Source organism: Emydura macquarii, unplaced genomic scaffold (assembly GCF_026122565.2).
Source record: "Emydura macquarii macquarii isolate MOO-44397 ecotype Brisbane River unplaced genomic scaffold, CSIRO-AGI_Emac_v2 contig_3235, whole genome shotgun sequence".
In the NCBI taxonomy this organism is placed as follows: Eukaryota; Metazoa; Chordata; order Testudines; family Chelidae; genus Emydura; species Emydura macquarii.
In genome coordinates, this window is record NW_027133372.1 from 491,759 (window position 1) to 517,412 (window position 25,654).

Consider the following 25,654-nt stretch of genomic DNA (forward strand, 5'->3'; position numbering starts at 1 on the left):
TCAAGAAAGAAGACGGAAAGATACACAAAGAGAAATATACATAGAGAACAGAAAGAAGGGGAAAAAGAAGGAAATAGATAGATAGATAGATAGATAGATAGATAGATAGATAGATAGATAGATAGATATTGGACAAAAGTTGTCTCAGTCTCTTCTCTCCTTTCTATAATGTACAGCCCCTCTCTCCTCTTTTTCTCTCTTCCTCCCATTCCAGAATTTTTAAAAAAGTTTTGCCCTTAAGGAAAAACCTTACAAAAGGCAGCCGCTGGCCCTTGCCCCAGCCCAAATGCCAGACTCTGGACTTGGAAAAGTGATGCTGGTTTATTCATTTCCCTTCCCCCCCCCTTCTTGCTGACCTTTCATGGGAAACAAAACACAATCGATTGTTGGGTTTTTGTTTTTTCCGATTGTTGTCTCTAAACAAGAGAGAAAGGAAGCCGTATGCAAGCATTTAGTCATCGGCAGGTGACTAACCCTGCTAAGCATTTCACCAGGCGACAGACACCAGAATGGGATGGATGGGGGTGAGTGCAAATATTTTGATGAAAGGAGAGTTGTGCGCTTTCTGGAGGGTTGAATTGTGATTTCCCATCCTCCCCCCCTTCCACTAAAGTTCACACGTTTTTTATTTTTCATTCATTCTTTCTTTCTCCCTTTGTGTGTGTGTGGGGGGGTGATAGATTTGTGATTCATTAATCAGCAAAAGGCATCACAGCCCTATTTCAACACAAGACCTTTCAACTGCATATTGTGACTCAGCATTAGGCTCCAACTTTTTATAGTTAGATGCAGAGGCAGCTTTCCCATCTGCTTGATGGTATTTTTCAACAGAAGTGTCTCTGAATTCAAGATCTGAAATATTTAATAATTAAAAATATTTTGCTAAATCTAAATGCAACAGAATAAGTATTTCCTCCCTAAAACAGGTGACTAACTTCCAAAAAGACATCATGTCTTCCTCCAGGAATATTTTACATACAATTAATATTTAGATAACACACATATTATATAGACACATACACACAATGTAGATTTAAATGCATTTAAAAGTCTAATAGGTTCAGCACATATTTATATAGGCATCATTCTATTTCTCCCTTGTTTTGCATCTACACATATATGTGTGTATGCACGAGAACGACATAATGATATGGGCCCAATCCTGCAGTCCTTACTCTGGCGAAATTCCCATTCACCAGTTTGCAAAATACATTCAAAACTCACTGCAGTATTGTGTAGCAGTGATGTCCAAATCCAGTGAGTTTTCCCTCTCTGAACTACTGCTCTGGTGAATGATTTATAAAAAGCTTCAAGGAGCTGTATAAAAACTCAGTTTTGTTTGGTTTTAGCAATCTAGTTTAATATAGATGCGTGACTTTTTTTCTTAGAAGCTCTGCAAACAAGAATATTTATTTTGCATAGTTCAACAGCTAAAAAAGAGTTTGTTTTCAATTAGTCTCATTTATGGGACAAACTTTGCTCTTGGTGTCTTTAAACTAGATGAGAACTTTGGAAATAAACTTTACATTTAAAATAAATGATCAAATGTTATTAAAGTTCGTATGTTGTGGACATGGCAAAAGCAAAAAAAGGCAAAAAAAAAAAATAATAAAAATAAAAAAACCCCAAACCCTGTTTATTCACATTACTAAATATTTACATTTTTTTCAAAGAAGAAAAGCAGAGAGAGCTTTTTGTTCTGTAGAACAAAATACAAACAGTGGATCCAAAATTATTTTCATTTGTGAACCATACTTGTTGCTGTTGTTGTTAAAACTTGACTAGTATTTATACTTTCTGGAAAAGGGAAAAACTATTAAAATCCTTTTAACTTGGGGGGAGGGGGGAGAGAATGCATTCATTTTTGCAAGTTTTCTCTTAATGCTTTGTGTAAACCAAAGGCACTTACAGACACAACTTGTCTTAGATTTTTAAACAGTGACTGGTGCTCCCAAAAGGTAAAACTTAAAATTCGTTTAAAATACAATCAGGTTTAAAAACCTCCCAATATCGCAACCGTTTGTAAGTTCTTCAGCTATTATTTTCTCTTTGATAGAATTCACTATAAGAGGTGTGAATAAGTCAAGTTTTCTACCATTTCTTAAACAGCAATTCTGTTCTTATTTACAACTTGTTTATGTATAATCATTTATATATGTGTGTGTGTGTATCGATTAACATAACAAATAGATTTAAGTGAGCCTATATTTCACTACATACAATGATATTAATATCTACAACACAAATACTGACCGATTAATATATACTTCTAGATAAACACAATTCTAAATGTGTAATATAAACACATGTACACATACATTCCCTCCCCCTCCCCCCCCATATCCTTATTCCACCTCAGGTTTTAGTTAGATACACTATATCTGACTGTAGGGAAATGTAGGTTAAATGCTGGTTAAAATGGGGATTGTTTCCTTTGGAACATTAACAGGCAAAATGTGAGTCCAAAATGAGTGTCTCAAATTGTGTGTTTCATTCTCAATCCAAGGGAATGCCTTTTTTTAAAAACTACTCAGAGCTGGCAGGCAGGAATGGGGCAGTGCAATATGCCACCAGGAAAGCTTTGAAGACCCACTGATATGCTGAGCAATTAAAGACAATGAAACCCTTCTTGGCTTCAGAAAACTGGGGGTTTACCCTTCCATGGAGGGACATTGCACAACACTAGCTTTTGGCATAGATGCCTGCCAGCCACAGGTAACAAGAGACAGCGGGAGGGGAGTGGGAACAAATGAATAAGAAAGAAAAAAAATGCCTCTTTGTAAGGTTCCCTAATTCCACTCTTTTCCCCAGGACTGAGTTATGCCCCATACTCCTATAATATCCGGGAGACGGGAATCCCCAGTACCCTAGAACAAGCTCTTTGAATGGGGGCCGGGATCCCTTTATTTCTCATTTCTCTGTTTACAGCTAGTGGCTTTTGCTTAATTTTCTGTCATTCAGTTGAAGGGGCAGAGGGGCAGACAGAGCAAGGGCTGAAGAACAAACATTTAAAGCCAAGAGCAACCCCTTCCTCAGACACCAACTGATTGCATTGGAGTCTTTTTTGCTTTCACAAAAGGGAGCTACTTCCCAGTTCCAATCAAACACAACCTGCCATGACTGCAGTTCTGAGACAGAGTAAGAGGGGTTCACTGAATTAGTTTAATAAAATATCTTCTCATGCCATAAAGCTACTGAAACTGACAGACACCTTGTCCTTCCTGGAGCCTCCGCCCCTCCTTCATCCAGCATAGGGAAAAGTCCCTCCCTGGGAGATGTGGTATCACACTACCAGAGCTTGGGAAGTGGGGCCACCCTTAGCCCCTCTCACTTTGCTCTGGCTGGTATAACCTGCTGTAGGGATGCCCCAGCTTGTATCCAAGGGGGGAAAAAGAGGTTTAGTCCCAAGACTCTGGGTGAGGGGAAGCTCTCTCAACTCCCACCCCATGTGGCTATTTCCTTTATACCCCAACCTTCACTGCATCAGGGACCCCATCCCACCCCAGACATTCCCCCCACCCTGGGGATCCATCTCCCCTGGATGCTTCCCTCCCCAGTGTGTAAGTACTGTGGATGCTCAACCAGTTCTGTGCAGTTCCTTGTCCATGTCAATATGAAGCCAGTCCACCAACGTGGCCTTCTTAGTGGTGCTGCAGGGCATTTGGTGGTATTTCAGTGGACTGGCAGGGAAGCTCCCTAACAGCTAATAGCTGGGAACAGAAGTGCTTAAGTCTTCTGTGACGGAGGTCACCATGGCACAGCCAAAACCTTTGGGGGCTGAAGCACTTGAGCCAAAGGAGCTGTCTGCAGTCTTGCTGCCTTGGGTGCAAGAGCTAGGCTGGAGACTCAGGGTACAGCTACACTGCAACTGGGAGCATGCTTCCCAGCGTGGATGGACAGACAGACATTCTAGCTCTGCTCGAGCTAGTCCACTGGAAATCCTAGCATGGCCACAGGAGCAAATGCAGTAGTTCAGGCTAGCCACCCAAGTATGTACCCAGAGTGCTGGGTGGGTTTGTATTCAGCTGGCTAGCCCCAGCTGCCACCCATGACTCTGTGGCCACATGACTCTAATTAGCATAATGGCTCGAGCAGACCTAGCGTGAGACTGTCTACCCACGCTGGGAAGCATGCTCCCAGTTGTAGAGTAGACGTACCATAAGAGGAGTCCCCCCCAGCCTTCCTTGGCTCCACATGGGGCCGACCCTGCTGTGATCTGCAGGGAAAGGGCTCCAGGCTGGAGAAGCTGGGACTCACAATAAACTGCCTCCCCTTTGCTGGGAGGTAAGTGGTATCTGAATGGGCAGAGATGGGGGGCTAGGTTCCCTGAGCCTAATCAGGTGCCTTCCTGAGCCTGGTCTGTGGTGCTGCCTGGATCTGTGGTGGGGCTGTTAGAGAGGAGGGGAGAGGAAAGCCTTTCCTCATACAGGGAGAGAACTTCCCACTTTTCTCCAAGTAGTCCCAGGCGCTGTCTGGATCCACTCCATTTTGGGGGTGGTAACAAGGAAAGCTGGGCCTGGGTAGGTTCCAGCCTGGACACCGACATGGCTATTGACACTGAGGCTTTGCTTGGCAGGGCCTGGGATGAGCAACAGGTTTGAGATGGGCCAGCTGGCCCCATCTGTCACGCTAGGCCTCTCAGCAGCCTTGGAGCTGGTGGGCTGGAGCTGCCCTGCAGACAAGAGCCGATGGGAGGGTCACTCCTTTAAAGCCCCGCCCATCTTCTGGACTCTTTGTGTATCCCAGAGGGCTCTTGGGCAGATTATATCTAAGAATAGGGTAGAGCGTCCCTGGTATGTGGCACACGTGGGTGATATTTGGATACCCTATGGCCCTGGCTGGCTCAGACTTTGCCTGGGAAAGGTTGCTGAGTAGCACTACTAGTGGCAGGTTTCAAGGCTTCTCCCTCCTTTCCACCAGATCAGAGGCAGGAAGCTCGGCTTAGAACTTTGGTGTCACTTCTCACTGGGCCTTCTCCATGGAGAGCCCTTGGAGCCAGTCGGCTAACTCGGAGTCTGTAAAGCTCATTCCCTGTTGTTCCCTCCCAGCTAGCAAACAGCGCTCCTATGTACCTGTGCAGCAGCCGTCTCGCCCCTCCTGCCCTGGGCTCCTGACAATTCCCCCTCAGGAGGCATTATAATGAAGATCTCCATTTCATCTGAAGCCATTTCAATCCTTCCCCCTTGTGGCCATTACAAAGCCCATGGAGTGGAAGCCAGGGCTGCCCTGCCAGTCGCGCTCATCACAGCACCAGCCCAAGGTCACAGACGCTGTTCCAGCCCTGCCCACTGGGATGCCAACCCACAGTCATGGCTGCCATTCCAGTCTTAGCCACTGGAGTGCCAACCCAGGGTCAGAGCTGCCATTCCATCCCATCTGTTGGGGCACCAGCCCAGGGTCCCAGTCTTGCCCGATTGGGACACCAGCCCAAGGTTTTGGCCAGCATTCCAGTCCTGCTCATCGGGCACTAGCCTGGGGTCATGGCTGCAGTTCCAGTCCCACCTATTGGGATGCCTGTGGAAGAGGCCATTGTTTACAGAAGGCTTCCCTGTCCTGTCTGCTCAGTGACAATAGGCTGAGTCATTTTCTGAGGGCTGCTCTCTTTGTGATCAGCACATGCAGCAACTCACAACATCTATTGAAGGGTGTTTTTAGGAAAGGAGGAGGAGATGCCCCATGCCAACAAGGGCAAATGACTCTTCAAGGCTGGATCCCTGAGGCACTGAAACCCAGCAATGTCCCAAGAGCCACCTGACCCAGCAGACCCTGAGATGGCAGCAGACACTGATGGCTACTGACCAGCCCTGTGAAAGGGTGACTCCAAGTGTCCTGACGCAGCCCCTCTCCTCTTGGTCACTTTTTACTACTCGGACAAGTCTTCTCCTGTGTGCCTCCTACCTAAAATTGAATTTTTCTTGTGCAACAGCCTCCCCTGATCCCTCTTCCTGCCTCTCTCCTCACTTAGGAACATCACCGGTAGATTCTTTAATTGTGAAGCACTTTGGGAAGACAATTTGTACCAAAAACACTACACAAGACATAAGGAAGTTGTAGTGAATTTAAATGGCTCAGGGATAGCCCCTGGCCATGCCCAGGAGTTCTAGGCCAGCCACAGAGATGGAGCTTATGTGCTATGCTGATGGATGTTTTAGAGAGAGACAGAGCAAGAACAAGGAGTCCCATGGCCATCTCAGGCCCTGCCTGTGGGTTCCAGGCCAGCCACGGACATGGGCTGCTTTTGCAGTACAGATGGAATGTCCAGGGGCCCTCAGGGAGGGCTCAGTCCAGCCACGGAGATGGGGCGCTCAGAATCAGGGATGAGACACTCCTGTGACAGCAGGCGGTTGCCAGAGACTGTGTGTCTGAGCAGCCTGCTCCCAGTCTAGCCTGCCTCCTCTGCTTGGCGGCTGCGTTGTTTAGGACATTGGTCATCTCCATGGCACTGGGCTGGGACGTCCTCTGCGTGGGAGGGGATACTCACAGAGCAAAGGGCTCCACCTGGCCAGCTTGGCTCAGTGGGTAACACATACCCTGGCAGGCTGCTAAGCTCTCCTATCCCCTTGGCAGGCGAGCTGAGCTCCTCTTGTCTCACCCCCCAGGCTCCCTGCTCCTGGGCAACGTCACAGGAAGCATCGTGGGCGGCTGACCTCACCTTCTGCAGTGTGAGTCGCACATTCGCCCTCCAGTGGCGCCACCACCAGCCAAGCCTCCCACTGCTGACCTTTCCATTGGGCTCACTCCCATCCACACTCACTCCACCTTCCCTCCCCTTCCCACTGCCCCCCCCCCCACTCTCCTGTCTAGCCTTTCCCCCTCTCCTGCACAGTTCTCTTTCCTTCTCATTGACCCCCCCCACTGCACCTGCCCATCTCTCCTGCCTTCCCACCAGCCCATCTCTCTTCTCTGCTTTGGGAGACAGTTGAATAATGCCATGGAGGGAACTCTGTAGTATCCCGCCCCTGCAGGAGTGGAGGTTGAGTCCATAGGTCCCCTCAGAGACGGGAATCAGAGAAAGAATAAAGAGCGGCCTCACAATGAGACATGCAAAGACATGTGGGACAGCAGAATCCTTTGCTCTGAAACCAGAGAGCCAGACACTGGAACCTCTGAGGAGGGGAGATTTTGGAACTCTGGTCACCCTTCCATTTCCTCCTTCAAAACCTCCTCAAGCCCCTAAAATGCCCCCTCCTCTAAGTGAGAGTCCAGGGCTGGGATCTCAGGGGCCCAGCCTGCAGCCCTGTCTCCTCCCATTTCCAAGGGAATTCCGTGTGACTCCCTTGGGAGCCAGCCAGGGGATTTCTCCACACACAAAGCAGACACTTGGCTTCCCCACCTCTCAGTGCAGTGATAAGCACCTGTCACCCCCTGCTGGGCAAAACATGAAATGCAATCGTTTGCCAGTACTGAAAGCGCAGCTGTGTCTGTCTCTCTCTCAAACCAAGCTCACAGAAAATAAATAAAGATCTATAGGGACTGGCCGCTCAGTTGGCCAGAATAGCCCCTGTGTAAGTGCAGGGACCAAGTGGCTCTGGAGAGTATGTGACCTGACCCTGAGTGAATGTGTATGTGCGGGGAACATGCTGGGTGGTGATGGCTGAGCATGTGAGAGGGTGGGGTAGGGGAGCAGTACTAGAGAGTGGGGGGCGCGTGACCCTGTTTGAGTGTGGGGAAGCAGTACTGGGGAGCAACAGTACAGGAGCTGTACCTGTGAGAGTATGGTTGATGGTGTTTGGGGGAGCTGACCTTGTGTGCATAAGCAGGGTCTGAATGGACTCTCCCCTGCCAAGATGGTATTTGCATGAGCACACTCACCCTGCTTAGGTGCTCAGAATGATGGGACTGCTTTGCCCAAATGATCCTTTTGGCTGGTGTTGGGTTACAAATCATTTTAGTGTTAAACGCAGGGGTAAGGAAATGTTGTTCCCCTTATTGTATGAGCAAAGGGCAGGAGAACTGTGCTTAGCTTGTTCTGACTGAAGGATCACTATCATCTGAACTGAACTGGCTAAGCAAGGGGCTTGGATGCCGGGCCTTGTGAAGGATGATAGGGTATTTCTGCCTGGAAGTGTGAACTCTACCTAAGAGCCCAAGGCATGCTTTAACTTTCCTTCCCACTATTCAAAAATAGTTAAGGTTGTATTAGGAGTCTTTTGTTTCGTTAAGTGCTCACTAAAGCTGAACTCATCTACTGTGGGACGGGGCTCCTGCCCAATGAGTTAGTGTATGGTGCTAATAACACCAAGGTTGGGCGTTTGAGCCTGCATGGGCTACATCTTCACATTTGCATTGTCTGTTTATAGCAGGAATGAAAATATCATTTAGCACTGAGGTACACCTACTAAGAGCTGACAATCACTAAGAACCGAAATCACAGAGCTGAGAACCAGAGAGCTGGGTGGAATCTCAAGAGACCAACCTCCAGAGGTTATAGTGGAGAAGCAGGTGGTAGCAGAAGGTGTGCAGCGGTTCGGCTGGCAAGGCAACTAGCAGGTGACTGACTGGCAGAGCAGCTTGTGGAGCAATGAGTGGATGGCAGAGTGAGCAAGGTGCCTTCTTTCCTCCTCCTCCCAAACAGGGTGGGAAGTGAACTCTGCAGCTGCACCTCTAGACTCTGGGTCTGCCTGTGAGTAGGGTGCTGTGAAGGGAGGGGTACATTAAAGAAATTTCTTGTTGCTGGACTTAAGAATCTGAAGCAAAAGGAAACTGCCCCACGTACTCTGGGGTGGGTGTTTTCTTCATGGTTTTATGTGTGTGAATCCTGCTTGCGGCATTTTCCTAAGTGAATGCCGGGTTACTTTCCCTCTTTTTATTAAAAGTCTCTTTTCTTCACTTAATCTCTGTGCTTGTGAGAGGGGAGATACTGCTTCTAGAAGCACCCAAGAGGTGATGTGTAATTGTCCCAGGTTACTGGGTGGGGGCATCTGTTATATTGTTGAAAGGAACCCCTAGATATTGAACTGGCCCTTGTTGCTGCCGGACTCTGACTAGCAGAAAGGCTACATGTGAATGTCGGGTGGAGAAGCAGTGCTGGGGAGCAGGAGGTGCTGACCCTGTGTGAATGTGGGGTGTGGGAGCAGCGCTGGTGGGCAGGGGGTGCTGACCCTGTGCGACTGCGGGGTGAGGGAGCAGTCCTGGGGAATAGGCAGGACTGACTCTGTGTGAATGAGGGGTGGGGGAACAGTGATGGTGGCACTTGGGGGAGCTGACCCTATGTGCGTGGGCTGGTTGATTGGGAGGCCGCACTATGATGAGACTAATCCTGTGTGGGTGTGGGAGTCTCCCCCAGAGGGTGTTATAGACTCGCCCTGACCTAGCTTAAGGGCTCCATAGACTTATGTCCCCCCCCCCCACTCCTTGCCTAGTGTTAACCTCCCCTGTGTCTAGTCAGTGCAGGATCTGGGAGGTCAGGAGAGAGGAGGGGAGGGATGCACATGGCTTTGGACACTGCAGAGGTGTGTGCATCACGATCCCAGCCAGCTGTGTCCTATCCACAGCCCCATAAAACTCTGAGCCCCGAGGCCAGAGACCCTCATGGGGATGCTCGCTCCATAGGAGCCCGGCTGCTGTTCAAGAGCTGGAACGGACACTCTGACTCCGAATCAGGTTCTTCTCCTCCTGGGAGGAAGAGGGGCTGTGCCAAGAGCCCCTTCCAGGGGCCACAAATGTCCAGTTCCAGTTCTTCTCCTCCTTCTGAAGACTAAACCCAGGGCCCATTGTGGGTTCTGGTTCTTCTCTTCTCTGGGGGGCTGCACCCAGAACCCATTCTATGGTGGGCACAGAAATCCCAGTGTAGCAAGTTTGGTGGGTCTGAGCCCAGTCCCCGACATTCACAATCCTAATGGGCACCGCCCAGCCCGCTCACAGCAGCCTCAGCAGAGAAGCAAAGGAGTTAATGTGCTAGAGAGTTACTGAGCCAGTTCAGGGAGGTAGTTTGGAAGATGGTGGGGACTTGACCCTGCAGCTTTCCTGGCTGTACCTGTTCTTCTAGGGGATTCAGAGAGGGCTCTGACTCCAGGATTCTCACCTCAACTTGTCATCCCCTCCATCCCCACCTCACCTCCCACACACTAAGCAACAAACCCTAAACATATTAACCAGAGAGAGATGGGAAAAGGAAAGGAGAGGTGGTGGAGGAGAAGGGAGGGGCAATGCCTCAGACACACATTTGTGCCTCAAGGGGCTGTAGGACTTATTGCAGGAGAAGAGTGGTAGTGTTAAGTATAAGGCCGCTAGGTTGTCTTAAGTGACCCACAATCTCAGCATCTCTCCTTCTCTGGTTCTGGAGGGGGTTAACCCTGTGGTTCGCTTGCTTGGATCAGGATCAGGGCTCCATTTCATGAGAATACACAGACATCACAAAGGATAGTCCCTACTCCAAAGAACTCCAATCATTCTTAAAAGCCAACACAAGTGAACGTGATGGATGCTAGGAGGGTAGTGATGATGGACTCTTGCAATTACTGAGCCTGACAACAGGCATGTCCTGAATCAGGTATTTTTAAAAAAAATAACATTCTTAGAGTTCCCTATCAAACCAGGTCCCCTAGTCTCTCTCAAGGTCCCACCCCAGAAACAAGGAACTGTGGGCTTGCTGTCCATTATTTTTAGAGCATTTTATTTATTTTCCCCTTCTGTACCTACTTTCCACACCAGAGTCCTTTACCCAACATCTTTAGTTCCCATCTCTTTGCTGCTACCCAGGATGCCAAAATGAAGCATAGGGAGTCCACTGATCAGTTATGGAATGCCTGCTTTGATATCCCTGTTGTATGAACCTGTGAGGGTGCCAATGGGGCCTGCCCGTTACCTAACTCCCTACTGAGGCTGCCTGTCACTAGGGACTTCCTTATCACTATTGATCTTGTGTCGAAGGTGCTCAGATACTACGATGATGGACAGCAGGATAAAACCCTAAGATAGCGAGATAGACATCTCCACCCAGCAGTCAATCCCACAACCCTGCAAAAGCACTCACAGAGTCTAGAAATCATGAAACCTGAGGGGCTCCTCACACTAAAAGGAACCTCCATCTAAAGCTGCTGAGAGGGGATATGGGACTACCAGGGCCATGTGCTCCCAAAAGCCTGGTGTCACAGAAAGGAGGGGACGGGGTCAGCTCTGTTACCAGTTGCAGTTAGCAGCAAGAAGTACCTCTGGCATAACAGCCCCTTTGTGCTGCATAGAATGCCCTTTGGAGGTAACAGGAAGAGCTGCTGGCTCTCAGGGAAACAAAACCTCCTGTTAGCCCCACAGACTCTGTCCAGTGATGGGAGTGGGAACCAGAGGCTAGCCTGGTTCACACATCACCAGCTGGGCCAAGTGCTCTTAGTTACATATGGGCAACCTAATGAAGGCAATGGGGTTAGGGCTGTGTGGAGCTCATCTGGGGATAGGACCCAAAGGTGATGATGGGGAGGGGAATGTGGCTGCTCACATGGATCACCTGAGGATGTGATCTCAAGGTGACAGGACAGTTGTGGAGGGGACTGCACAAAAATCAGGATGTGGCCTGCAGAATCATTCTTGCTGTTGATGCTCCAAGGCTGGGAAGCCCTCAGCATGACTCCCAGCTCCTGGGGAGTCTGAGGCGTTCGTGTCACTGAGACAATGAGTATAGCCCCCACCTCCCCCCAGCGAGGCGGCTCTGACAGTCACTCACCAGAGCAGAGCTGCAGTGAGTCACCATTCGCCTGTGCTGTGGAGGCCACAAGATCCTGTTCAGTTGGGGCACAGGGAGGGAGCTTCAGCCCCAGGAACAGCATCCTGAGCAGGGAAGGGGCTAGGAAAGCCTTTGCAAAGGCTCCTCCTGGCCCCAGTGCTGCTGCTCCTCCTCATCCCCTGCACCAGCAGCTTGGCCAGGGCATAGCTGAGCTGCCACCTTTACCACTTGCCACAAAGAGGCAGACTGCAGTTGCTCATGGAGACCGCGGCTTCCAGGAAACCAGGGGTAGCAAGTCTGGGGCCTGGGGGAGGGAACCTGAGCCCAGAGTCTCCAAGAGGAGACTGGGGGGAGGGATGGAGTCTGGGGTCTGGGCCCAGGGGAGGAGACGCTGGGTGTGAGGAGGGGAGCCTGGGGACAGTGGGGTAGTGTGTGTATGAGTGGGGGGCATGGGGCAGCCTGGCCCAGGGGGGTGGGGTGGAGTGTCTCTGAGATGGAGCAGGCAAGGGAGCCTGAGCCTAGAGAGTTTCTGGGGGGAACTTGGGCCTATGGGTGGGGGTCTCTGGGATGGAAGAGGGGGAGGGAGCCTGAACTCAGTGGGGGTTGTCGGAGGGGGGGGAAATCTGGGCCCCAGTGGGAGCTCTCCGAGGGCAGGCAGGAGTGGGAACCTGGGCCAGGGGGCTCTGAGGGGGGATGGGCAGGAACCTGAGCTGGGGGGCTTCTAAGGGGTCTAGGGGGAGCCTCTGAGAGGGGCAGAGGTTGCATCTGGGCAGGGTGGGGGTCACTAGGTGGATCCTAGGGAAGCCTCTGAGGGGGGCAGGGGCGGGGGTGGGTGTGTCTGGGTCGGGGTGAGGCTCTGAGAGGGGCCCTGTGCCCCACTTCCTACATTCGAGGCCCTATTGACTGGTAGTTCTGTCCGTCTCTCTTCTCGGCCAATCAGCGGCCTGCTGCGGCTCCTCCAATGGCAGGAGGGGGCGGGCCCGTCTGGCGAAGCGGCCCGATCGGGTAACGCGAGGAGAGCCAGAACGAGACTCCACCCCGAAAGGGGGAGTTCTGGAGTGCTCGCTAGCCGGCGCGGCTCCTCGCCCGAGACTTTGTCACGTGAAGAAAAGCGCTCCCCCTACACGTGACACATGAGCCAATAGGACGGGCTAAGAGGCGGGGCCGAGGCTGGGGTCGGCCAATGGGAAGACGGTGGGGGTGGGGTGGGAAGGCGGTGGCGGCGGGTAACTTGCCCCAGAAGCAAGCGGGGTAAGGAGTGGACGGTGGAGCTGGGCGCGACCATTGGGCGCGAGGTGTGGGGGTGCTGGGCGAGACCATGGGGCAGAGGCGCTGTTTCTGTCCAGCAGGCCTGGCGCCTTGTGTTTGGGAGCCGCCTGGTAGGGCAGCCCGGGGCGGGGGCGGGGCGCCCCCCTTGGGGCAGGTGTGATGGGGGCGGGGCAGGCGTGACGGGCTTGCGTGGGATGGCTGGGGGCAGGATTTGGCAGGGCGGGGCCAGGCATGATGGGGAGGGGCGAGCGAGGTCGGACAGGGCGAAGGGGAGCAGCCTGTGGGGCAGGGGTAGGGTGGGTGCTGGCTGGGGGTAGAGCGGGGTGTGGTATAGGGATGGGACAGGCAGCATGTCAGAGGTGGGGTGGTGTGTGGGGGGCAGGACGGGGTGCAGGGGCACAGTATATAGGAGTGGGGGGCAGTGTGTGGTTGGAAGGACTGCACACTGCAGAGTCCTTTGATGCCCCCAGCAGTGGCACACCTGCACTGGCAGCAGCATCTTTCCTTTTCCAGGCATTGCATGTGCTCTCGTGCTGGAGCAGGCTCAGGAGGGCACCTCTGCTGGGCTGGGGCACAGAAGCCCTTCAGAGCAGTTTGGATGGGGATGCAGATGGAGAGTCGTAAAAACTGGCTGTAGCAGAATCCATGCTAAGAAAGGGAGCTGTAGGGAGGGATGGGCTGGGACCCTCTCATCACCTGTCTCCATTTCTGACTGCAGGCATCCCCGTTCAATTGCCTTCATTACCTCTGTGGTTCGTGATCTGACTAGGATTTAGGGGAAGCTGGTTTAAACCATGTTAGTTTAGCTCAGTCTCACTAACCAAGGCATTAAATTGACTGGCTCAACACATGCTAAAGTACAGCTTGTGGCCTCTTGCCTGGGTTTTAAACAGCTAAATATCAGCATCTAATGCATCTTTCAACCCTAATGAGGGCAATGCTTCAGAAGAGGGCGCGTCCAGCTCACTAAGGAGATCTAAGGCTGCTGTGAAAACGCCAGGAGTTGCAATCAGAACAGGACACAGGAATGACCCCGGAGAGTGGGAGGGCTGGTTAAAAGAAAGGAAGAGGTTAGGAACGTGGGCAGTGAGTTGCAAAATGAGCAGCAGCTGGGACATCTGAGAGGGATGATCTGACAGCCAGAGCCTTGCTGGGCAATAGGGCAGCGGGAGTGGCCAGAAGGCACTGGGGTAGCAAAGGAGACCTGGGTCTGCGATGGAATGAGGCTGCAGGAAAGGCCGATGCAGGTTAAGGCTCAGGGCATGTACGCCACAGCAGGCGTGAGCCCTGTTTTGTGCAGAGCTGAGGCAGTTGGGATGTTGTGTTAGGAATTGGGCCTCTCGATGCCAAAAAGGGATTGACAAACCCCAAGGGGGTGAGAAGAGACACAAAACTGTGCAAGGAGCTGGAGGGGGAGACTCCTGGGAGCAGAGTTGGAGGGGGCAATCCACCTCAGGGCAAGGGAGTGAGCCCCCAGGAGGGAGAGGGGTGACATGCAGGGGCAGGATGAGGAGCTCCAGCTCCTACAATCAAACTACTTCCCTTGATTCCTCTTACAGCTTCAATCTGACAAAATTTCTCCTTCACTTCCTGCTCGGCACTTCTGTGTGGCTATTAAACAGCTGCCCTGCCTAACCCCAGAGGTGGCTGCATGTTGGTGCTGAGTGAGGGATCCCTGTGCATACAGGGGAAGTGCTTTGGGATCCTTCAGGGGAAAGGGGCTAGAGATGTGCTGCATTGATTATTCAGGGTGTGATCTCTCTCCAGATCCTGGCCAGCATGTTCAACTGATTAGCCCCTGGAAGAGGCCCCCAGTGCAGTACCAAAGGCACAGACTCTCCTCATCACAGGACTGGATTATCTAGGGCTTGAGGGTGCTGTGACCGGGGTGGGGGTATGACACACCCCCCCCCCCAGGGTGGGGTGAGCATAGCCACATTGCTCTGTCGCCATGAGGTGCCTTGTTACCGGGGGCAATGTCAAAGGTAAGTGCAGGACTACCAGCTGGACTTGGGGTTGGGGAATGGGATATGGGGCCTTTCCCTTCTGGGGGCTGCTGACTCCAAATAGCTGCTTTTCCTGCCCCAGAGGGCGGAAGATGAGATGGGGGTAGAATGGGTTTGGCTCAAGGGGGTGCTAGGTGGGGACAGGCCCTGAGTCACTGTCTCTCTTCTCTCCCTTCCCCCCCCAGTTCTCGGGAAGGCTGTGCACTCCCTGTCCCGCATCGGAGACGAGCTCTACGTTGAGCCCACGGAGGATGGGGTAAGGAGGGAGTGGTTGGGGGGCACCCTTCTGATCTGTCAGCAGAGGAGGGGGGTGTCCAGTTAGGGTTTGGAGGTTATCACTGGGCTCCAAGGTGGGTAGATTGGGTAGCCCCTTGATCGGTGACGGGGCTGGCTCTCCCTTGGGGAGTCGGGGGGCGAGGAGGACTGGTGGGAGTGGGGCTGGCTCTGGCTCTTCCCTGGGGCGGTTGGGTGATGAGGAAGACTAGTGGGTGGTAGGACTGGCTGGCCTCTGCGGGAGTTGGGGGCAGGAGGGGGTTGATGGGGCTGGCTCTCCCTCGGGAAGGTGGGGGGTGGGTGGGGCTGGTGCGTGATGGGGCTGGCTGTTCCTTGGAAGTGTTGGGGGGCTGGTTGGTGATGGGGCTGGCTTTGCCCTCCCCAGCTCTCCCTGCGTGCTGTGAACTCTTCCCGCTCGGCCTACGCCTGCTTCCTGTTCGCCCCCCTCTTCTTCCAGCTTTATGAGGAGGGGAGCCGGGACCCCTGTGGGGAGACCTTCCGCTGTAAGGTTCTCATGAAGGTAAGGCTGCCATGCAGGGGCATCCAGGGTGGTCTAGAGGGACGCCTCAGGGGTATCTGAGATGTGGAGAGCCCAGCAGAAGGCCCTGGCTGTATGGTGGGAGGGGGGCAGCTCGGGGCTGTGACCTGGGCTGCACTTGTGGCCTGTGCTGTCTCTTAGCTGCCTGTGTGCCCAGTCCCTGTGTCCTAGTGGGTCCCTCTGCAGTGGGCAAGAGCTTGTGGCTTTCTCTGTCCTGGGCAGAGAGTGTAGCTGGCACAGAGGATTGGGGGGATAAGGGGAAAGCAGGGACTAGGGGCTTGTGACCACCCTGTTCCATGGAAAAAAATCCTGGTGGGAATCTTTAGGACTCCTGAGTTTTTTCCTTGGCCAATGGTTACAGCATGGAGCTGGGAGGCAGGACACCTGGGTTCTCTCCCCAGCTGTGCTGTGCTATGTGGAGCTGCACCATGGGGCCCTTTCCCCAGTTGCGTGGTGGTAGATGCAGGTGGTGACAAAGTGGTGTCTGTGTCGTCCCCCCCGCAGTCCTTCCTGGGTGTGTTCCGTTCACTGCCCTTGCTGGAGAAGACGGTGGAGAAGTGTCTGATCTCCCTGAACCCCCGGGCCAGCCGGCTGGTTGTGCAGCTGCACTGCAAGTACGGTGAGTGCACCGCTTCTGGGGAGCCCCCAAGTGGGGCAGGAGGTGGGGATCTGGGCAGCCCAGCTTGGGCAGGAAGGGGCGTCCAGGGAGGTGTGGGAGATTGGGGGGTCCTCCAATGGGAGGGGGCACCTGGGTGGTCCAGCTAAGGTAGCAGAGGGCCTGGATGGAGTGGGTGGGGTTGGAGGTCTGAGATCCTAGTGGGGAGAGGGGCCCTGCACTGAGTGGTGCTGGGGAGTGGAAGGGACGTGCAGGTGGGTGGGGCCGAAGGGTGAGTGAAGCTGGAGATGTGTAGGGGAGAAGGGGGCAGTTTCCAAGGGGCAGACCCCAGGCCTGGTTCCCTGTTGAATATAGGGCCAGGCATGGTGAGATATATTGGGGGGATCTGCAGGGGCGGGTCCTGGGTTGGTTGTGACGGGGGAGGGGGATCCTCAGGAGCAGGGGTGGCCCTGGTCCTGAGCCACTGTCCCGGTGCCCCTGGCAGGTGTCACCAAGACCCACAACCTGTCGTTCCAAGAGTGTGAGTTGCTGCAGGCCATTTTCAACAAGGAGCAGTGTGCCAACACCCTGCGCGCCCCTGCCCGGTGAGTGGGGCTCCGCTGAAGTGGGGAGAGGAAACGTGCAGTGTAGATGAGGGGAGCACAGAGGGATTGGGGGACACAGGCTGGCTTTGTGGGGCGATAGGTTGTCACAGAGGGGTGGAAGGATCAGGGGGCACAGCTGGCTTTCCGGGGTGCTAGGATGCAGCTGTGCCTGCGGGACAGGGCTCATAGCTCGCTCTCCCTGCCGTGGCAGGGTGCTGGTGGACGCCGTGGTCCATTTCCCAGTGACGCTGGCTGAGGTGACGCTGGGGGTCAGCCCTGCTGGGAAAGTGAGCTTCCGCAACTACCTGGATGGGGAGACAGGTGAGCCAGCCCCGCTCTTCACAACCTGCTGCTCAGATGGGCCCCATCCCGGAGAGAGCATGACCCAGCTCCGGACTGTACCCAGTGCCCTCAAGGGAAAGGTCCTGTATCCCATTCTCCACCCCATGAGCTAGCCAGTCCCCCTGCCCTGGGGCCAGATTGGAGCTGATGTCCTGTAGAGTGGGAGGGTCTGGGCTGGCTGGCATCTCTGGGGTGGGATGTTGTGGCTGCTGGGTCCTCGGATGGGGCGGGAAGGCTGTTGCTGAGCCTCTCTCTGCCCCCAGAGCCCAGCAGGACAATGATGACGGAGCTGTCTCTCTCTGAGGACGAGTTCCAGGACGTCCAGGTGCAGCAGCTATCACACATCACTTTCTGCCTCAAGGAGTTCCGGGTGAGCAAGCAGGGCCTCCCTGCCCCCCAATCCAGCCCCAGAGGGTGGGGCTGCCCCATTGACCCTGTCTGTCTGCCCCCAGGCTCTCCTGAGCTTCGCCGAGTCCTCCAACCTACCCCTCAACATCCACTTCGACTCCCCAGGCAGGTATGTCCAGGCTGGTATTCGGGGAAGTGGGGGGAGAGATGCTTCCTCTGTCTCAGTGTCCTGAGCTGGCTCTCCCCAGCTGGGGGTGCATGTTCATTGCCACCATCACTCCCTGCCCATGTCTCTGCCTCTCTGGATGGGTGGGGGGACCCTCCAGCTGCCTGCTGCAGATCTCTCTGCACGTCTTAAGCTGACCCTGTAGGGATCTGGCCCTCTCCCCAGGTGTCTCATCCCCCTGTGCTATCCCTGCAGGCCAGCCATCTTCACCCTGTCAGACCCCCTGCTGGAAGTGCATCTGGTCCTTGCCACCCTGTCAGACTCCAACAGCAGCACGCAGGCCCCCTCTGCAGCTTTGCAGACCCAGCCGGTCAATGGGTAAGCAGGGCTCAAACAGTTGTCCTTTGGCTTCTGCGTGAACAGCCTCACTGGACAGGTTGGCTGGCTTCTCTAAGGGCTGGTGTTGCAGGCTGGCCACAGACTCAGGCAGCAGCTCCCCTGGGGAAGCCTAAGGGTGGGGGAACTGGGATGGTCACTGGGGGGGGGTGGGGGCAGGGTTTGGCTCTGGCTTCAGCTCCCCTGCTCCTGTCCCTCCCCCAGTGCCTTCCCCCCTGCTGATGACTTTGCTGGCGATGACATCGATTCCTACATGATTGCCATGGAGACTACATGTGAGGGGGAGGCAGAGCCGCCCTCCAGCCCCACCTTTCCCCAGAGACGCACCCATCCGGGCACTGTCCTGGAGTCAGAGAGCAGTGATCTGGAGGGGGCTGTGCCAGGGACCCCCCCACAGAAGAAGGTAGGTGGGGGTGCCCATTGTGGGCAGAGGAGGAGTGTGGACCATCAGCTACTGGGGGGGGAGGGAGGCTGTATTGGAGCTTGGGGGAGATACAACCTAGTGGGTGGAGAGGAGGGGGCATACAGCTGTTGAGTTGGGAGGAAGGATGTGTGTGTGTGGGAACCTGGGGTGTCCCCCTCCTCACACTCCTGCTGCATCTCTTTCAGTTCCGCTCCTTGTTCTTCGGGTCAGTGCTGACCCAGTCTCAGACTGGGATCCACCCAGGGCCCAGCCAAGATGTGCTGGCCGAGGACAGCGAGGGAGAGTCCTGAGCGGTCACCTGCCCGTGTACCCTGGGTGGAGAAGCTGAACTTTGTAACCTCATCGCCCCTGCTGCAGCAGGGCGGGAGCACGGGGCAAGTGATGCTTCTTCCAGGCTCCTGTGAAAAGCTTGGGCCTTGTAAATAAAGCTTTCAGCATGAAAAAGCTGCTGCTGGGCCTGCAGGAGGAGCTCAGCCCCCGTGGGGGGCAGTAGAACACCATAGGGGGGTGGGAGGGGGATGATGCTGCCCTGCTGTACTTGTCAGAGGCTGGGCCAGGAGGGAGGCTATTCTCTCCCCTCCCCACCGCAGCCAAGCTAGCCAGGCTCCCTGTACTCCCCTTGGCTCATCCTTGCCCCGCTCAGAGCTGTTCCTTAACCCCCGGAGTGCTGCTGCTGGCTGTAAGGGGGCTGAGCTTCTAGGGCCCCCTGTAACCCAGGACCATGAGCCCAGCTGGCCCTGGAAGTGGGGGGCCCTTTCCCCCACCGGCCTGTTCCCCTGGGCTCAGCTTGAAGCCAGCAACTCTGCAGCTGCTCTGGGCTTCTCTGGTAGCTGAGGGAAGCTACCAGCTTGTCCCCCTCAAGTGGGGGGCACAAACTAGGCTAGGCCCTGCTTCTGGGTGGTATCAGCTGCTTCCCTGCCACAGTGGGGGCAGGAAGAGGCGACCCATACCTGCCCCAGCATTGCAGCCCCTTATGGGAGCAGAGGGGCTGACCCCCAGCAACTGAGTTCATCCCTTGAGATCCTCTGCAAGGGTGACTGCCACATCTCCTCTCACCTTAACAAGGGGGCAGGCTAAACTCAGCTGCCTCTGACCCCCCCTCCCCCCCCCTTTCTGGCAAAGTCCCTTCAGCTCCTGGAGCCATCAGAGCCCCCTGCTCTCCTCTGTCCCACCAGGCATGTAGCTCCCAGCATAGTTCGTAGCCCCCTCCTAACACTTACCCACCCTCCACAGTGTAGGGGTAGCATAGCTCTCTGCAGGGGGGTCAGGAAGGCACCTGCCCAGGGCTAGGCCCCCTGCATAGGATTTAGGCAGGAGACCTGACTGGATTAGCTACAGCTGCCAGGGGCCACCCAGCTGAGGGGTGACTCCTTATGCCTGGGGGAGTGGAAAATGGTATGGGGAGAGCCTCAGCAGGGGGCAGGATAGGATTCACTGCCTAGCTCATCAGGGAACCCCCACCTTCCCACTTCCCTGCCAGGGACTGGGAATGGAGGGATGGGGGAGGCAAGGGGGTAAGAATTTCTGGTAACTATTTATTCAAAAAAAAAAACCTTCTGAGCATTGGGGGTGGGGGGAGGCAGGGGGGTCACATTGCAAAACCAACTTGATCCAAAAAAAATTAAACCTCTTCCCTGCTGACATTGAGAGCCCTCCCTGCCCCCTCCCCCCAGAGCAAGATTTTTGGTATCAAACTCCAGGAGTTTAAAAATAATAATTCAGCTCTGCCCCGGCTGTGCAGTAGGGTGCAGGCCCTGGCCAGTGAAGCCTCTCCGTGCAGACAGCCAGGGGCAGGGCAGCAAGGGGGGGCTCCCCAGGCCCCCCCAGGTCCATGGGCCAGGGTAGGGGGAAGCTGTCGGTTACTTCTTGGCCTTCGCTGAGTTGCGTGGGGGTGTAACTGGGCGCCCGCCAGGGTTGAGGCCGCTGAACTGCCCATACTTCCCCTTGTTCTTGTCAGCTGGTTTCAGGATCTGCAGGAGGAGAGGCAGGTTGGATTCACAGAAGGGGGGGCCCAGCCTGCTGTGTCCTACTCCCCAAGAGCAGGCACAGGGGATCTGCTTTTGAATTCAAGAGCCATGCTCCCTGGCAAAAGAGGCTGCCCTGGAGACACCCATCACCCCCTCAGAGCCCAGACATAAGGGCCCTACAGCTCTTAAGAGGACAAGACCCTTTCGCAGGTGGGCTGTTACCGGGAGGGGGGGGGATGTCATCCACAGGAGGTTTCCTCCCCACTCTCCCAGCCCCAGGATCCTATCTGAAGCCTGACACCCCTCTCACTGAGGGCTGGAGTGACCTGCCACTCCCTCCTGCTCTCCCTGGCAGGGAGCTCAGGCTGCCCCATGGTGCTGGCTCTGCATGCCCGCTGCCCTGGCAACTCTGCCCCAGGCTCACCTGGAAGGAGCACATCAGTGTCTCGTCCACACTCATCATGGCGCCCGCATTGTCGAACTCGCCACAGTAGTTAGGGGCTGAGAAGAGCGTCACCAGCTGGCGCTTGGCAAAGAACTCGTAACCGTCCTCTACCACCTGGGGCAGGGAGACATGGGGCAGTGCTTTACCCACGTCAGACACAGAGACCCGCTCCATGCCCCCTGCTCTGCCCAACCCCGCTACCTCCAAACAGTCACAGTTCTGCACCACGGACTGACCCGTCTCTGTCACCCGCACCAGGGAACAGATTGATCCAAACCATCCCCCAGCCAGCTGGGTGCAGCCAGCCCCCCCCCCCCCAGCAGAGCACCTCCCCCAGCCATTCCAGCCCCTCCGCTGCCCCTCAACCCTACCCTCCCGTGCTGAGCTCCCCGCAGGCTAGTACCTGGTGTGCCCGACAGATCAGGTCCAGGTCGTGTTTGTGCAGGAACTTGGCGACAACCTCGGAGCCGAAGGTGAATGAGACGCCCCGGTCATTCTCGCCCCAGCCCTGGACGTCCTTGTCGGGGTCGGACCAGAGAAGGTCGCACAGCAGGCCCTGATCCGGCACATCCGTGGGGCGCATGATCCTGCGAATCTGCTCCATTGACTGTAGGTCAGGGGAGAGCCCTGAGGGGAGGGGAGATGGGTCTGTTAGACTCCGTCCCTCACAGGAGCCCCGCCCACTCTGCCTGATATATTACAAGTCCTCCCCCCCCCACAGAGCATCTATAGCAACTGCACCCCCACCCTCAATATCCACCTTGCAGCACCCCACCCTGGATATATATATATATATATACCCCCCCACAGCCCAAACTATCCCCCCATCCCATCGGCAACACCCTGCCCTGCTCAACTGCATGCAGCCCCATGGGGCCGGGCACCTTCTGTCTTCCCCACAGCCCCTTCTACTGGAGTCAGCCCCCACTGTGCCATCCCTCCCTCCCCCCCGGGGACAGGATCACAGGGCACCACCCCCCACAACCGCTCCCCCACCTCCATGGCAGCAGAAGATCTTTTCATCCACAATGGCAGCGATGGGCAAGCAGTTGAAGCAGTCGGTGAAGGTCTTCCACAGCTTGATGTTGTAGCGCCTCTTGCCTGTGGGGCACAATGGGGAGGAGATGGGGGCCCAGCCTCTGATGGAGACACAGGAGAAGGGCTGGCCCTGGCCCCATCCCCACCCCTCCAAGGCTGGGCCCTGCACTACGGGGAGAGACCCAGGCCATACAGGGAGCACAGTGAACTGTGCGCTGTGGCACGCGTGGCCTTCCTTTGTAGGGGTCGCCAGTCTGACCCCAGGCTGCACATGGGCTATGAGGCAGAGGCTGCCCTCTGCCATGGATGCTGGGCACACTCATGGCTGAGGGTATGGAGGATATGGTGGTCAGGGCACAGGAGGTATAAGAGTACAGGTGTGGGGCGGGGGCGAGTACGGCGAGTACGGGGGGGAAGGGTAATGGGGGCAACTGCATGGTATAAGCCATAGACGCAGTTGATGCTGGCACACGTGGTTGGGGACGCAGAGGGCAGGGCAGAGAGGGCCTAGGGGAGTCACACCCACACTCATCACAGAAGCTGTTGATGCTAGCACACTTGTGGTGGGAGCTCAGGGGGCCACACTCACACTCATCGTAGAAGCCGTAGATACGGTTGATGCTGGCGCACTCGTGGTTGCCCCGCAGCAGGAAGAAGTTTTCCGGGTACTTGATCTTGTAGGCCAGCAGGAGGCAGATGGTCTCCAGCGACTGCTTGCCCCGGTCCACGTAGTCACCCAGGAAGAGGTAGTTGCTCTCAGGCGGGAAGCCCCCGTACTCGAAGAGCCGCAGCAGGTCATAGTACTGCCCGTGGATGTCACCTGGGGGGGGACAAAGGGGGGACACGGGAGTGAGTACAGCAGCTACCACAGCCAGGGATCACCCACCCAACCTCTCCACACAGAGCCAAGGATCCCCCCCTGCCTCTAAAAAGGGACCCACTCCTGACCTCCCCACCCAACCAGGGACCCCCTGCACCCCCACCCAGCCCAGCTTGAGCGAGGGACTCCACACAGGGCCAATAAGGGATGCAGAGAATCCTCCCCAGCCTCTCCCCCATGGCAGCTGGGAAAAAGGGTCCCACCCCCTGCCTTGCTCGCTCACTCACCGCAGATCTTGAGCGGCGCCTCCAACTCCAGCAGGATGGGCTGGCTCAGGAAGATCTCACGCGACTTGAGGCAGAGGCCCCGGATCTCATTCTCCGACAGCTGCACGTTCTTGCCAGGCCGTGAGCCTTGCACTGCAACACAGAACAGCGTGTCTCTCTGCTGGGCTGCGCTCATAGCCCGCGCACTGCTCAGACCCACCCACCGCTCAGGGCAAGGCCCCAGCTCCAGGCCCGTGGCTGCTAGAACAAGCCCAGAGGCCATGGGGCTGAATGCCCTGAGGCTCTTCTGGACAGGCCTGTGTACCACACCCCTGCCAAGGGATTGTCGCTTCTCCCCCCCTCCCCGCCCATAAGGGCAGATTAACAGGTGACTCGAGACCAGCAAAGGGGGAGGAGGCACCAAGCAGTCATGGCCCAACCTCGGTCCTCACCTGCTGTGTGAAACTGGCTCAAGGAAGTGCAGTGAGGCTGGACCCAGACCCAGTACAGGCAACTCACACAGGACCCTTGGCCAGAACCCAGACAGGATCTTCAGATGCTTGCCAGCCAGGGAAGAGCTAGTGCCGCCTACAGGGGAAAGGCCCTGTGTCCCATTCCCTCATCCCCCGAGCCAGCCAGTCCCCACATCCTGGAGCAGGATCAGAGCTGGTGCCAGGTCCTGTATCCTATTCCACACCCCCCTTGCTCCTGGTCACACTGGAGTCCTCTCTACCATTGCAGGCTGCAGAACACACACTTTGAGAAGCAGGGTGGCCTAGCAGCTGAGAGTGGACTGTGAGGCTAGACACCTGGGTTCTTTCCCCATCTCTGAAATGCTCTGTAATCCCTTCCTCTGTGCCTCAGTGTCCCCCTATGACACACAAAACTGATGCTTCTATTTCGCTTTTGTGATGCATGGGGATGTGAGAGCAGATGATCTGCCACTCCACATCTACTACAGTCCAGGGGTCAGCCACCACCCAGAAAGTGTAGGTTGGGTCCCCCCACAAACATCTCTAATATTATAAGGATGCAGGGGAGTAACAGCTACTCCCCCCCCCCCTTTTTGTTAGCAGCACTGGGAGAGCAGAGTTCACGCGGGGAGGACTGGTTTACCACTACCACTCCACTCGCCCGCCCACACGAGGGGGACTAAGCCAGGAAAGGAGGGGCTGGCCCTCTACCCCCAGATCTAGTCTGACCCAAGGACCCCTCAGGTCAGCCCCAGCCCCCCAGTCTTACCAGAACACAGGCTTCTCCCCACACTCCCTTCAGGGGTTCAAGGCAGAAGGGAATTGGAGTCAGACACATCAGGGCTGCTGGGGGTGGGGGCTGCAGAGAATCCCCCCCTCCATGTAATTAATCTAGCTGGGGACTGGCCCGAAGGATGTTCCCCAATACTCCTAGTGTGGAATAAAATCGCTGGGGCAGGTGAAGGCCACAAACCTCCCCGCGTGGGTCTTCTCCCTCCACAAACACCCCTACCCCAACGCCCCCGGCTCCCCGTCCAGCTGAGATCCAGCCCCCACCCCGCACGGGAATGGAACAATCCCCACCTCCGCCCTGGGGCCTAGGAGCAGCGCGCGCGTCCCACCCACACCCACCCGGGACTCTGCAGTGAAATATACAAGCCAGGGGCCCGGCTAGCACGCAGCAGGCGACAGGGCCGCTACCGGGGCCTCGATCCCCCCCCGGGCAGCGAGCCCCGCGTGGGGCCAGCCCCGATCCCCCCCTCCCCCCAGCCCCGCGTGGGGCCAGCCCCGATCCCCGATCAGGAGCGCGCCGCAGGCAGGGAGACCCGAGCGAAAACAAAGGAACCCACCAAGTCAACACGGAACTTCGCGGAGCGCCCGGCCCGGTCCTGGGCGGCCCCGCAACAACACAGACTGTGCGCAGGGGCGGGCAGGATCCAACCAGACGAACCCCCCCACGCCATCAATCTCCCCCATGCTAGGGCCGCCCCCCGCCCCCTAGGGTCCCCCCCTGCTTGCCCCCCACCCCGGCCCGGGTCCCCCCCGCCGCACCTTCCAGCAAACGCCCGATGATGGAGTCCAAGTTGAGTTTCTCGCCCTCCGACATGGCGGCTCTGCGGGGGGAGGAGAAGCCCCGGACGCCTGGGTTCCTCTCACGCTGCTCGCCCGCCCCCCGCCCGCCTGGCTCCGCGCGGTCCCTCCCGGCCGACGAACGATGGGTGGGTCGCTCCAAAGGGGTGGGTGCGTGGGTCTCTGATTGACTCGCTCCGCCGCTTTCAGCGAGCCGGAGGCGGGACGGAAGCACCGGGCCTTGGCCCTGCCGCCCCACCTAGAGGAGCGGAGGGATCATCGGCAGCCACCCGCCCAGAGCCCCGGGGGAGGGGCGCGGCTCCGCAGCCCGGCCTCTGCCAGCAGGGGGCGCTGCAGGGACCGGAGTGGGGCATAGGGGCTGGAACCAGGGGTGCAGAGGGGGGAGGGGAAGATGCTGCTGCACCCCCCCCGGCTGGAAGTGGTTTCCATCATAT

The 25,654-nt window shown here is 56.0% G+C and overlaps 2 protein-coding genes across 3 annotated transcripts; one reads left to right on the forward strand and one right to left on the reverse strand.

The window, feature by feature from the left end:
* The first annotated feature begins 12,862 nt into the window (after window positions 1-12,862).
* Window positions 12,863-19,518, forward strand: RAD9A (RAD9 checkpoint clamp component A). Of its 2 annotated transcripts, none has more exons than XM_067532020.1 (12): window positions 12,863-12,910; window positions 14,696-14,913; window positions 15,120-15,190; window positions 15,593-15,727; window positions 16,250-16,364; window positions 16,846-16,945; window positions 17,157-17,266; window positions 17,551-17,657; window positions 17,740-17,804; window positions 18,057-18,179; window positions 18,402-18,600; window positions 18,807-19,518. In XM_067532020.1, exons 2-12 carry the CDS (start codon window positions 14,880-14,882, stop codon window positions 18,909-18,911), a joined length of 1,164 nt encoding a protein of 387 aa, XP_067388121.1. In that variant the 5' UTR covers window positions 12,863-12,910; window positions 14,696-14,879; the 3' UTR covers window positions 18,912-19,518. The 2 variants fall into 2 exon arrangements, with proteins under 2 accessions (XP_067388121.1, XP_067388120.1); XM_067532019.1 differs by lacking the exon at window positions 12,863-12,910 and adding an exon at window positions 12,924-12,954.
* Window positions 19,252-25,425, reverse strand: PPP1CA (protein phosphatase 1 catalytic subunit alpha). Its single transcript, XM_067532021.1, has 7 exons — window positions 25,182-25,425; window positions 23,179-23,310; window positions 22,661-22,891; window positions 22,030-22,134; window positions 21,437-21,660; window positions 21,013-21,147; window positions 19,252-20,591 (listed from the first exon to the last, which is right to left on the reverse strand). Exons 1-7 carry the CDS (start codon window positions 25,234-25,236, stop codon window positions 20,481-20,483), a joined length of 993 nt encoding a protein of 330 aa, XP_067388122.1. The 5' UTR covers window positions 25,237-25,425; the 3' UTR covers window positions 19,252-20,480.
* Between the last annotated feature and the right edge of the window lie 229 nt (window positions 25,426-25,654).